Below are 13,546 nucleotides of genomic sequence, written 5' to 3' on the forward strand. Positions count from 1 at the left end.
CTCTTGGGTAACTCTCATTGGTTCTTTAGAATTCATCTTGGATGCCACCTCTCCCAGGTAGCCTTCCTAGAATCTGCCAGGTGGAGCCGAGCACCTCTCCTCTGAATGACGTTTCACACTCAGTTGGGGTCCTGCGTCTGCTCCCCACTGAACCAGGGGGTTCCCTGAGGGGAAGGGCTGTGTCTTACCCATCTCAGTACCCCCTGTGCCCAGCTAGGACCTGGCGGGCAGGTGCCAGGAAATGACCATTGTGAAACTTCAAAAGCCCAAACCATAGGATCAAAAAAAGAAAGAAAGAAAAAATAGCACATCAAAATTAAGAACTTCCGTTCACCAGGGACTTTAAGTTTAGAGACAAGTAACCGAATGGGAGAAGATGTTTGCAAAGCCTAAAGCCAAAAAGGGACTGAAACCTAGATTACGTAAGGAACTCTTACAAATCACCAAGAAAAAGACAATACACTCAAAATAAAAGTGGTCAAAGGATCAGAACTGACAATTAACAAATGGCAGACAAGCACAGGAAGAAATGTCCAAACTCATCAGTAACCAGAGAAATGACATTCAAAACCACAGTATAATATTAATTTATATCTTTAGATTGGCAAAAAATGAGAGAGCTGGCAAACACCAACTGTGGGTGAGAGGTAGGGACACAGGACTCCTCATGCTGGTGGGAGTGGAGATGGGTACGGCCATTCCCAAGAGCCATCTGGCAAATTTTAGGCATGTTGGGTGTTGACACACCTTCCGACCCAACAATTCAGCTCATGGGGATTTGTCCTAAAGAAATACCCAGCTGGGTTCATAAGGGGACATGTACAAGGACACTTATTATGTTTGGAGACAGGGAGTTGAAGGTGACCTGAGTGGCTGTCACTGGGAGAATGGAGGTGTACATCCCCTGGAATGAGCAGTGAGAGCCACAGCCTACATGCAGACACAGCAACATGGAGGTATCTTAAAAACAAAGTGCTGGCGTGCAGGAGCCAGGAAATGACCGTTGTGAAACTTCAAAAGCCCAAACTTTTGCTTGGAAAAAAAAGCAGAAAAAGTATGTAATCCAGTTATGTCGATGCAAATTCAAAATATGCACACAAAACAGCAATACACATTTTGCAAGGACACATAGAAACACAATATCTGCATTAAACACTTAGAATGTTTGCCTTTCTAGGGGAGAGGCAGGAGTGGCATATGAGAATATGAGGGAAATAAAGGTACAAACAAACAAGAGGGGCTTTCATGGACCAGGGATAACAACGTTCCATGAAATGAGGAGTGTGAAGTGTGTCCTGAGGAAGTAAGATAGCACTTTGCTCAAGAAACTCTGGAGGGGGTAAATCTGGTATCATTGTGAAGAGTGCCCAGGAGAGGAGCAGGAAGCCAACAGCTGTCACAGCTCTTCTCTGTGCTAGTCACTGAGCCAGGCTCATTCATAGCCTCAGGTCACTGGAGTCTCACCATCACTCTCAAGCAAGGTAAACAATCACCTTTTATTTCACCATTTTATTTATTTTATTTTTAATTTTTTGGCCACACTGCGCGGCATGTGGGATCTTAGTACCCCGACCAGGGATCGAACCCGCGTCCCCTGCATTGGAAGTGCAGAGTCTTAACCACTGGACCGCCAGGGAAGTCCCATTTCACTATTTTAAAATAAGTGCTGAGGGACTTCCCTGGCGGTCCAGTGGTTAGGACTCCGCACTTCCAATGCAGGGGGTAGGAGTTCCATCCCTGGTTGGGGAACTAAGATCCCACATGCTGCGTGGCACGGCCAAAATAAATAAATAAATAAAAAAATAAGCTAATGTAAAGTGTCTTTAAACTTACTTTCAAAAAAATAAAAATAAAATTCAGAAGTGCTGAAATGATGTCTCAGAGAGATTAAGCCACAGTGCCTGGCTAGCAATGATTAGGCATGGCTGCTTTGAAGCTCACATACTTTCCACATGAGAGGAGGTGAGTTCCCCATCACTGGAGGCATTCAAGTAGAGGCAATGCTGTAAAGGAAAGTCAGGGTTGCCTTCAACATGGAGAATCTATGGCTCAATGAAAGACAAGGTCTGCTAAATAATTCTGTCTTCCAAGCCACCTTCCTTGAGCTCCCTGAAAGGTAAGCCCTGGATCATGGGGGCTGGGAGGTATCAAGGTCAGGGTCAGACTTCCAGCCTGAAAGAGCCCATATTCACGTGTGCCCTTCCATTCCTGCTGACCCACAACACTTCTGGTGTAACTTGCAGTTTAGTGGACTATGTCTCCACTCTTAACATCAAGTCGAGGGGCAGTCCAAAAAACTGGCCTTTCCAGACCCATGGCTTAGTGAAGAGAGCTATAATATATGCCTTAACAGAAGGAAAAGGATATTAAAAATCAGCCTTAAGAGTCTCAAACTAGAGTCAAACTAGCTCCAAAAATTTTCTAGTAGGTTCTGGGAAATTATCTTCCTGCTTTTATGGGCACTGGCACTTGGCCAGAGAGATTATGAAGCCCCTACAGGGAGTGGCGGGGGCAGAGGCTTATTCAACTTGGCTTCCCCAGAGGACTTGGTAAGGCGCCTGGCAGATGCTCAGGAAATGCGCACTGCATAGAACCGTATCTGTTACCCTGAAGACCAAACGGTAATTAATGTGTGCAAATGGGGAGGACAAACCTACACTTCACTAGGTACCTTCTGAATGACAATTACGTTGTTAGGGCGGTGGAAGACCCCATCCCTTCAAATCAGGTGGCGAAGTATAAAATTCCAAAGTCTGAGTCCTTTATGCTGCACAGAAGCAGTCCAAATTCAAGCAGATTATCATTCACCGCGATTCTTACAAACAGGCCTAATGAAGGCAGCGACGGTGAGTTAGAGCGGCAGATGCTGAGATTTCACCAAGAACAGCATAAACAAGGCTCTAATCATGGCTTCACTCAACTTCCTTTCCTGCTGCAAATTCTGAGCCATGTTTAGACTTCGTTAGTAACATGGATTCTTTTTTCTCTCAAGGGGAAAAAAAAAAGCCAATTCCCTAGTATTCATCCTCATCTACACGTGGTTTGATGCAAGTCAGTGATGGCATGGGGGAGGGGTGCTGAACTTGGAGTTGAAAGGGGGTTAGGTCCACTGCACCCAAGGTGTGTGTCCGAGGGGATGCTAATACCTACCTTACCTACTGCCACGGGTGGGTCCCTCAGAATGGTGCCTGAGCCAAGAGTAAGAATGCATGTAATTTATTTGGGAGGTGATCCTCGAACACATTGATAGGGGTGTGGGGAGGTGAGACAGAAGGCAAGGGAGCCAGGGCAAGGTGCATTAATGAGCAGGTTTCTGAGAGGCCAAGTGAGGCTCAATCTCATGGGGACCTCTGGAGACAGAGCGGAACATACCTTGGAGTTCTTGGGAGCTTCCACCCAAGTGGGAAGGACGCTGGGGGATTTATCCTCCACTTCTCATCCATCCCTGGCTCAGGGCTGCCCTGGAAGCATTAAGTCCCTGAATATCTGTCCTGTTCCTCGCACAGGGGGAGAGGTGTAGGTGCTCTTAATAAGATGCTTGTTTGGAACCATGGATGCTCAGGGACTACAGGTGGGACGCTGATGGCATCTGCCACACCTACCCCCTAGGACTGGGGGCTCTGGGAAGCCTTGAAAACAGAGTAGATGGAGGGAAGCTGGGAGTGAGGAAGGTCATGTTTAGGGCTCTGAAACTCTCTCTGGATACAAAATGCCTCAGCCTCACGAGGGACCATGGGGCTAGCCCTGACACATTATTTTAGAGTAGTTCTGTCTATCCAGCATTCCTAAGTTTGCAAAAAAGGTCATTTCTCCAGCCTGGAACAACAATGGCCACCATTGTGAAGTAGCTTCAGTTCACATTTCTGTTGTCAAGACTAACTGCTGTTTGTCAGACATTCTGCCTTGACTCAAGCCACTGGAAACCAGGAGTAAATGAGCATGCTCTCAAATTTCCACAAGCCGGATCACTCACCAATTCAGTAAACATTTACCAAGAGCCAGCCAGGAACCAGGTAGCATGCTAGTAATGTGACTAGCTTCCTAGCACCCAGTGTTTATAGAGCAAAATGTCATTTGGCCCAGCCCCAGGGGACAGGCAGGGTTGGCATTAGTGTCATCCCATTTTCCAGAGGAGGAAATTGAGGCTTAGGGAGATAAAGTGACTTGCCCAGGGTCACACTGCTGGTAAACTTCAGAGCAAGGGCTTGAATACAGGTCTTTTGCCTCCAAATTAATTTAATAAACTTGTACCGGGGTCTACTGAGTGCCAGGCTCTTGTGATACCAATCCTACAACTCTGGAATCAAAAAGTAGAACAAGGGGCTTCCCTGGTGGCACAGTGGTTAAGAATTCGCCTGCCAATGCAGGGGACACGGGTTTGAGCCCTGGTCCGGGAAGATTCCACATGCTGCGGAGCAACTAAACGCGCGCACCGCAACTACTGAGCCTGCGCTCTAGAGCCTGTGAGCCACGACTACTGAGCCCGCATGTCTAGAGCCTGTGCTCCGCAGCAAGAGAAGCCACAATGAGAAGCCCACGCACTGCAACGAAGAGTAGCCCCCGCTCGCCGCAACTAGAGAAAGCCCGTGCACAGCAATGAAGACCCAAAGCAGCCAAAATAATAAAAAAGTAGAACAGGACCATGGATTCCTGGCTCCCCTTTTAGTCTTCTCCAAACAGCCTCCCATTTCCAACTAATTTGTGTTTTAGTTTTACAAAGAAGGTAACAGAGCCTCCTACAAAATGCTTCCTCTACTATAGATAAAAGGGTTTAGAAGGCACCAGGACCTTTACAAACAAGAAGCCAAGAAAGCATCTTTCGTGGTCTCCAGAGGGATGGTGGGATGGGCCAACTTCCAAGATGCTGCCAGCGAGCGCTGAGACAGCCTGGGTGTAAGTCCAGGAGAGACCCTGCAAAGGGAGCCCCACTGCTGGGGCTGGCTGTTTGTGAGTCAGCTCTGCTCTTCCACCGTCCCCTCTTAGAAGAGGGCAGAGGGTGAGGGGGAGAGAGAGGGCTTGAAGGGCAAAGCAGAAAACAGCATGGTGACCCCATTTAGAAGCCTTTTTCGAAGTCAATGGCATGAGGCAATTGAGGCTCTAGTAACCCCAAGGTGGGGGGCAGGCCCATCCTCTGGGCAAATTCCGGGAAGGTCCCAGGAGACAGAAGACCAGCCTCTCTTGGAGGTGAACCATGAGCCCAGAGAAGGAAAGGAATGAAACTGCTGTCCCACAGCAAGTCCCTTTCCGTGTCTGAGCCTCAGTTTCCCCTCTGAAATAAGATGACAACCAGGAGCCCTTCCAGCCTGGACAGCCACTCAATAAAGCAATGCCCCTCCATCTTGGCAGCAAGGTACCTCTGAGACCCTCTAAATTTGGAAAACTAACTGTTGTGCTGATAAGAATATGCCCTCAGCACAGCATCCCTCTGCCAACAGGATCAATGTCTGTTTTAAAAACATGTGAACAGGAGTATCTGCAAGGCCCGGCTCTGACAGTCAATAAACGCTGGACACAGAAGTGGCAAAGGGAGGACACTCAGGCGCAGGTGTACATGTGAACACGCAAAGGCTGGCACTTGGGGAAAGTCGAGGTCTAGTCACTTCTCTGCTTCCAGCCAGCTGGGTGTCCCTGGGAGGAACACCTCCCTTCCCTGGGCCTCAGTTTCTCCACTTATACCATGAAGCAGTGGGATGAGATCATCTCTAAGGCCCTGCCCCATGTGACACCCTACATATCATTAAGTGTTGGGAGCAGCTATAAGAGTAGGCAGACAAAAAGGCACCCGGGGCTTTCAACACACCAAGAAAATGTGGATTTGCCCCAGAAAAGTATCATAATTTTTGACTAAATGCTAATCATAATTGCTACTACTTGCTGAGCAAGAAATATATGCACGTTTCTCTGTGCTATCTCATCTAGTTCTTCCCACATCCCGAGAAGGTAGGTAGGATCATATTCCTATTTTACAGATGAGGACATTGAGGCTCAGAGAGGTGAGTCACTTGCCTAATGTTCTACAGTGACTTGAGCTCAGGTGGTTTCAAACCCACCTCTGAACTACTGTTTGCTACACTGCTTTCCTTATAAATGCCTAAAACCAGTCACTGGAGTTGGTGTCTAATCCTAACATTCAGAAAAAAAAAAAAAAGCAATAAAATTGGCACGCATTTGTAGCTGTGATTGGCCAATCAATAATTTACAAAATATTCTCCCAGAATGATATAATTTGAGAACTGGAAATGTGACAAGAGAATTTAGCTGCAATCACTCAAAAAAAAGTATCTTTGCCAAGATGCTTACTTTGTTCAGCCAATGAAGAAGTAAGCTTTAAAAATGGGAAAATAATTACGTTTGCCTAAAATTACATCTTTTGTGCACACCAGAGAGCTGACATGCATTTCAATTACCTGCCACAGGAAGACAAATGGGTAAATCTACAAGACTGCATCATGGAGCCATAGTACCGGAGAACACCTCTCCTGACTGATCTGCATCTGGTTGGGATTGTCTGAATGAACCCGAATAACTCGATTTCATTTCTTGCCTTCCCCTGGATGACTCTGGGATCTGCTCAAAGTGAGTGGACACAGAAGGCTCTGCTTTTGTTTCTGGATTTTCTAGAAACATCCAGATACTGAAAAACACTGTATTAATGAAAGGTCCGTCTCATGGTTCTGGCTAACAACCCTGCCAATGACCATACCGGGCCGAACCGAAGTTCCTCCAGGCAGAACACCCAGCCCTGCCCCTCTCAGACGCCCTGTGGGCTCTGACAAGCCACTGTCCCTCTCTGGGCCTCCGTTTCCTCCTCATCACATGAGGAATGTGGTCTGAATGGTTGCTGAGGTCCCTTCCAAATCTGACAGAAGAAAGTCTGACAAATGATCTGGTTTCTTAAAAAACCAAATGGTCTGTAAATAGTGTGTGTGGGACAATTATAAATTAAAAGGGACTAAAGAGACACTTCAACCAGATGCAATGAGTGGACCTTGTGTGGGCTCCCCAACAAACCAACTATAGAGTCATTTTCAAGATAATTAGATGATCAACATAGACTCAGAATAAAGCATATTAAAACTTCTTAAATGTTTAAGGTGCAATAACAGTATTGTCGTTATGTTTTAAAAAAGTCCTTATCTAGTAGAAATGCATACTGCGGTATTTATAGATTGAAATGAGATAATGTCTGGGAGCTGCTTTAAAACATTACAGCAAAAAAAGGGGGTAGGGGATGGAGTGAGTCAAGATAAAGCAAGATTGGCAAAATGGTGAAAACAGCTGAAGCCGGGTAATGGGTACATGGGGTTCATTATGCAATTCTCTCGACTTTAGAGTCTATTTGAAAATTTCTATAATCAAAAACTAAAACAATGCAAGATTCCTCAGAATACTGGCATTGACTTAACTGCCACGCCCCATATTTTCAATAAGCCTGAGTCATGTGGAAAGACTGAACAGGCCTGAGAAATAATGCAGTTGAGAAAAAATATTCTAAATAAGTTGAAGCTAATGTTTTCATAGAGAAGTGTTTTCTATTGACTCTTTCTCTTATCTGGAACATCGCACTTTCATTTCTTTTGATGTATTTTATTGCATAAACAGAACATCCTTGAATACAGAATTCATCAATTAGAAAGAATAAGCATCAAAAAGCCTACCTTGAAATTGAGTAAATTTAATGGTCCCCATTCTCTCCCCGTTCCGGAACACAACTTGACCCTAAATAGAAAACAAAACAAAGAAGAACAAAGAAGAAATGCCATATTAGCCCAAACACTACTGATCTCAACTGAAATTCATTAATTGTACAATGTGATTATTATTATTGGAGAAAGAATAGACTCCCGCCAGACCACGGATGCAAAATTAAACTGTTTTTAAACTGGTTGTGACTTTATCTGGATAATTTGAGGAGCATAAAATCAATAATGGAACCAACACGTGTAAATTAAAGCCCAGATATGCATCATCATTATCATCATGACTATTTATTAAACACCCATGTGCCCTGTGTTATCCCAGGACAAGGTCTTCCAGGGTGTTGGAGAGATGGAGGAAGAGACGAAGAAGCCCTTGGAGACTGGCCCTGCCTCTGCTCCCGTGCCCCACCCATAAAAATGTGGGGCTTTGCCGAAGTTGTTTGGTTGCAGGACCAGAAGGGGGCTAGAGGTCCGTTAGTATTCCTTATTAAGGACAGAGAATGTTTTTGTAAGTTCTTCCTGAGGGGTGACGTCAGTCCCAAATATAACTGGGCTATGGGGCAGCACAAAATTAAGCTTCTTGAGCCAGTGAGACCTGACTAGTGTCACAGGCAGCTAAGCACCCCTCATTAGGGACCCCGGGGGCTAAAGGCAGCATCATCTGCTGCATCTGCCTTGCTGGCTGATACCCAGCTTCCATATGCTGGGCTAAATAAACCAGGAACATAAAGAGGGGATGTGGTCTCTCCTTGCCTATTTACGGTCCACCTAAAATTCTGCAACCATGTAAGGAAATTGACGCAGGTTATATAAATGAATCTTTATGACAAGCTTGAGCGGAAAGGAGGATGATCCTGATTTTACAGATGAAGAAACTGAGATTGAGGGAGGTTATGCCAAGGTCATTGTAAGTGAGGCTGCTGGATTCAAATCCGAGTTTGATTTTAATGCCCATGGAATTTCACTACAGCATGTTGTTTCTGATCCAGAAATAAATTTCTTCCTTTCTTTCCATTAATGTGAAACTAGGAAAATAAATTGTCTTAAAGGTACACTGCTTTATGAGCGCAGTTACGCTCTTGCATCATCAGGTAATAGCAAAGACAATACCACAGATTCCCTTCAATTCTCAAGAGAAAGTTCCAGAAAGTACACATCTTCCCTTGATGGAAATCCAAAGTCTGAGGCCCTGAGGCTTTCGGAACAAAGAGAATCACTCAATCTGTTCTCGGAATGAGAAACACCTTCTAAGGCCACTTTGACACCTTTTTGAGATCCTGAAGACAGCTGCGAGTAGTATCAGTTTGAAACTAACGCCCACCGAATTCTATATTCAGTTGATGGTAAGCAATTCCCTGGAGTGTGAAAACACTTCAATGTAAGGTGAGACAGGAGCTGTGATTTTATTTCTAGGGATGATTAAAAAACACAGAACATCTTCCAAAGGATCGCTTTTATGCGAATGGACCACTTTGCATGGGCGGAAAAGATGCAGATATTGTCCACAGGACATTTCTTTGTTTGACAAAAGTGGAGATCTAACTAATTCACCCATCTCCTGCCAAGCTTTGAAGAACTCCAAAGACTTCTAGACACAAAATGTGGACAAATTCTGCAGAATCTTTATTAGTTAAATTTAAAAAGTATATTGAATGGTATTCAAAGAGTGGATGGAATAATACTGGAGTGGAATACAGGGCGGGGGTGAGAAAGAATCTCCCTTTACTTTTTGGGTTTTCTTTCCTTTCTCCTTTACTTTTTAGATAAAACTCATTAGTTCATCTTTGAAGTAAGACCTGTCATATTTTAGTTTTCTCACAGTAGCTATTTTTACTCACAGTAGCTCCTCCTATCTCCTTAATTTTTCAGGTACTGCAGTGGGAGGAGCCAGCGTCTGAGTATCACAAAGCTGGGTTCAGGGCCCCCTTGGGCAAGTTCCTGAACACCTGAGTTAGGGACCTAGCACAGCTCATGGTCTTCAATGGGCACTCAGTAAATGGCACCAGTAATTTTTATTTAAAAACATTTAATAGCAGAGAGCTGAAATTAAAAAAGATTCCAAGCACCAGGAAGCTTTCCAAACTTTGAGAAGAGATTTTCAACATCACATGATTTCAGCTGGCAAAGGGGTAAACCGTTGGGCCCTAATCCAAGGTGGCTTCACCGCTCAGAAACATCAGCCCCCAAGTGACTGAGTTCCCAAACCACACGGGCTGCTGTGTGTTCAGCCAGAGGGAGAAAGATGAGAGGCCTGTGAGTGTGGTAACTGAGAGTAACACGGACAAGCAGATGGGTAACTGGCTGTATCGAGGCTCTGCACCAGAGAAGAGCGGAGAAGCTCTGTGGAGCCCCCTTCTGAGGAAGATTTGACACGTGATTCTTTCCTGAGGTTGTGACCACGGCATCTCTTGGGTTGGATACATGATGCCAAGTCTGCAACCTTGAGCACGGCTGACTGGATGGGGACTACCACCCCAGCCAGGCCAACGTCGATAGGACTGGACACCAGCGAGGAAGGTCATAAGCCAATCAGGTGATTTTCATGCAATTCTGCCTGATGGATGGCCTCCATGTTAGCAGATGGACAACGCACGACATTCCATAGATATTTACCTGCCCTGGGCGGGTCCTCTTTTAGGTGCTGATTCCTGCTCTCAGAAAGCTTTGTATTTGATTAGGAGAGACAGGCAAAACATGTTCACCAAAAAATGAACGAGATGTTTTCATTTCGTGAAGAGTGCTGTGAAGAAAATCAAAAGGGAGTGCCTGGACAAGCGGAGTGAATTTACTGTGTGGTCAGGAAAGACCTCACTGCAGAGGTGACGTAAGAGCTGAGCCCTGCACAGCAAGAAGCAGCTACTCCAGGCAAAAGGAAAGGCCAGGACAAAAGCCCTCAGGTGGGAAAGAACAGAAAGGGCCAGCAGGAGGAGTGCAGTGAGGGAGCGGGCAGGTAGGTGGGGCCTGGGGGCCCTGACAGGGCTCTGGAGGGGATGCTAAGTGCAGTGAAGAGCCATGAGGGCGGGGAGCTAAACAAAGCAGCAATATGATCTGATTTAAGATTTGAGAAGATTGCTCTGGCTGTCCGAAAATGGGAAAAGAGACCCGGGCGGCTTAGGCAGCTGGTAATCCAGGTGTGAGGTGACAGAGGCTTAGGCTAGGGTGGTGGTCACATCCTCTCTCTAGCCAGCTCAGAGTTCATGGCCAAGGTGGCTGAGCACTGTGGCCTGAGCAGCAGATGCTTCCCTTCCACTACTACCATCCTGGGGGTGTGGGCACCATGGTTGGCGACCAGATGCTCCCTTCAGGATGGAGACACTTACTTCCCCAGCACCTTGGCTGCTGCTGGGTTGCCCAAAGGGTGCCAGTTAAGGTTATGTCCCTCCTTGGGGGCAGCCTACATCCAGTGGTCAGTGTGAAGGGACACAGTAGTTTGAGCCCCCTTGCCTCAATTCAGGACAGCTGTGAAGGACCGTGGGCTCCAGAGGTCCCCATGGGGTGGCTGAGGCCGTGACTGTAGCTGCGCCCAATTCAACTCATCCCTCTGCCTGACCCTGCTTCACTTCCTCCCTTCGTGTTTTGTTCCTGAGAGCCTCCCTGAAAAACTTCCTGTATGTGAATCTTTGTCTCAGAGTCTGTTTCGTGGGTAAACCAGCCTAAGACACCTGCCATCAAAGGTCATTGGAAATATCTCTTTTTCACAACCCGAAGGAGCCTGAGGTGGTGGGAACAGAGGCAATGGATTCCCAGTGAGGCCCACACAGCAATTAGACTCTTCGGTTTCGCTGTGGCCTGGCATCTCAGCCAGGGGAGCTGGGCTGACTTCGGTTCCTAAAACCCCAGCTTGAGCAGGGATTACTTTTTGCTTTTCTCCCACACACATATTCTTTATGTACATATAAATGCTGTGACTCTCCTTAAGCTTTCTTTTTTTTTTTCTTCTCCTTAAGCTTTTGCCATGTGCGATCCAGGGCTGTAACCGAGGATGATTACATCCACTTGAGACCAATCCATGTGACGTATTAAACTCCAAAGCAGTGGAGTTTGATAACTCTGGCTGGGGTGGTGGCTGATATCTGTCTTTTGGCTCCCAATCCACACTCACTCTTCTGTGTCCTCCTCTGTGTTGCAGGGGCCCACAGCCTGGAAACCATACTTCCCAGAATCCCCTGCCAGCTGGTTTCCATTTAGGTTCTGCTAATGAGAAGCATTCATGGGGGATTAGAAAGTGTGCAGAAGGGAAAAGCTATTTTTTTTTTTTTCTGCTTTGGTTGCAGCAGCAGGAGCTGAGTGACTGCAGGTGTCCATGGGCCCCAGCAGCCCTGCACTGTCAGTGTGTGCAGTGGGACTCGGGATAACTGCTCAGTAGCCAGTGCTGGGGTCCCTACAGTGGCAGAAACAGCAGTGGCAGGAGCCTCAGAGGCCAGCGTGCTTGCGTCTCCATTATTTTATTTGCATTCCAAATCTGCTCTGTGGTCACTTATAAACTCCTTGGAAGTTAGAATCCATTACCAATCAGCATGCAGTCAAGGAAACAGAAAGCACTTCAGGCATGTCAGAGGCAATGGCAACACCATTCCTCTTTTTTTTTTTTTTTTTGTGGTACGCAGGCCTCTCACTGCTGTGGCCTCTCCCGTTGCGGAGCACAGGCTCTGGACACACAGGCTCAGCGGCCATGGCTCACGGGCCCAGCCGCTCCGCGTCATGTGGGATCTTCCCGGACCAGGGCACGAACCCATGTCCCCTGCATCGGCAGGTGGACTCTCAACCACTGCGCCACCAGGGAAGCCCAACACCATTCCTCTTATTGCTCCTGCAGCCCAAGGGGCTTGGCCATTTTCTGTAAACACTTCTCTCTGGTGACAGTACCTACCTGATTTGCTCCTCCATCCCTTCTAACAAACTTGTAGCCGGTTCCCTGTATTAAATCTCCCTCTGAAATGAGCAGATTTGTAATGCAAATAAAATAATGGAGGTAAAACCCCAAGTGGATAATTTATGAGGATTTTTCTTTTTCCTGAAAGAGATGTTCCTGATGTCAAGGAGAGCAATCTGTTTCATAAAAGCTGATCCAAACTAACAGTTCAGGTTGAATTGGGAGCGATAAATTTGAATTTTCTTTTTTAGAAGAATCTTCAGAACACATAGGACAACATATGGAAAAAAACTTGTTTCTGCATTTGCCAGACAAGAGTACATTTGCCATCAGTGTGACCTTGGACAGTCATTGAGTGCTTCTGAGCATCAATTCTCCTACTTGAAAAATAGGAAGAAAAACACCTACTTCTCAGGATTGTTTGTGAGAATTAAAGAAGACAATTATGAAAAAGGCACAACCCAGGGTTGGCGCACACAAAGGTTAACTCTTATGATGCTCCAGGTAATCCGAGTTTGCAAAATTCCACCTGATGTCCCCAGGAAAATCAGTGGAGAGTAAAATGTTCCAGCAGTCAGTAGGATTCAGTGGCCTCCTCTTAGAAAAATTAATTCTATTTTCATTGTTTATCTTTAATGTTTCACTACTAAGCATGAGTGAAATTTATTCCAACAACAGTTCATGAATTGTACAGGTCAAGCCCTACACTGGAAAATTTTTTTTGTCTCTTTCAAAGGGAAGGGACTCCCTGCCCTGGAAAATGATCTGATGTCGGGCTGGAGCTGGAGGTTACACAGAGGGAAGACTCGCTAGGCTCAGTCTAATCTTGTGGAGCCCTGGGCCCACTGAGGGACACAGTCTCTGCCGATCACAGTGCATTTAGGGAAGGCATTCCATCCTTACTATGGCTCTAACTGCACTCTTGTCTCTGGGCAGTCATATTTGTCTTTGGGAGATGTGAGCAAGTATGCTC

General features: G+C 46.1%; 1 protein-coding gene across 2 annotated transcripts in view; it reads right to left on the reverse strand.

The window, feature by feature from the left end:
- The window catches only part of GABBR2 (gamma-aminobutyric acid type B receptor subunit 2), a 369,318-nt gene that overhangs the window by 94,054 nt on the left and 261,718 nt on the right, over positions 1-13,546 (reverse strand). For both annotated transcript variants that reach the window (XM_004271474.3, XM_049711134.1), the window contains exon 8: positions 7,659-7,719. In XM_004271474.3, coding sequence (XP_004271522.1) covers positions 7,659-7,719 — 61 coding nt within the window. The remainder of the gene's footprint in view (positions 1-7,658; positions 7,720-13,546) is intronic.

Source organism: Orcinus orca, chromosome 6 (genome assembly GCF_937001465.1).
Source record: "Orcinus orca chromosome 6, mOrcOrc1.1, whole genome shotgun sequence".
Lineage (NCBI taxonomy): Eukaryota > Metazoa > Chordata > Mammalia > Artiodactyla > Delphinidae > Orcinus > Orcinus orca.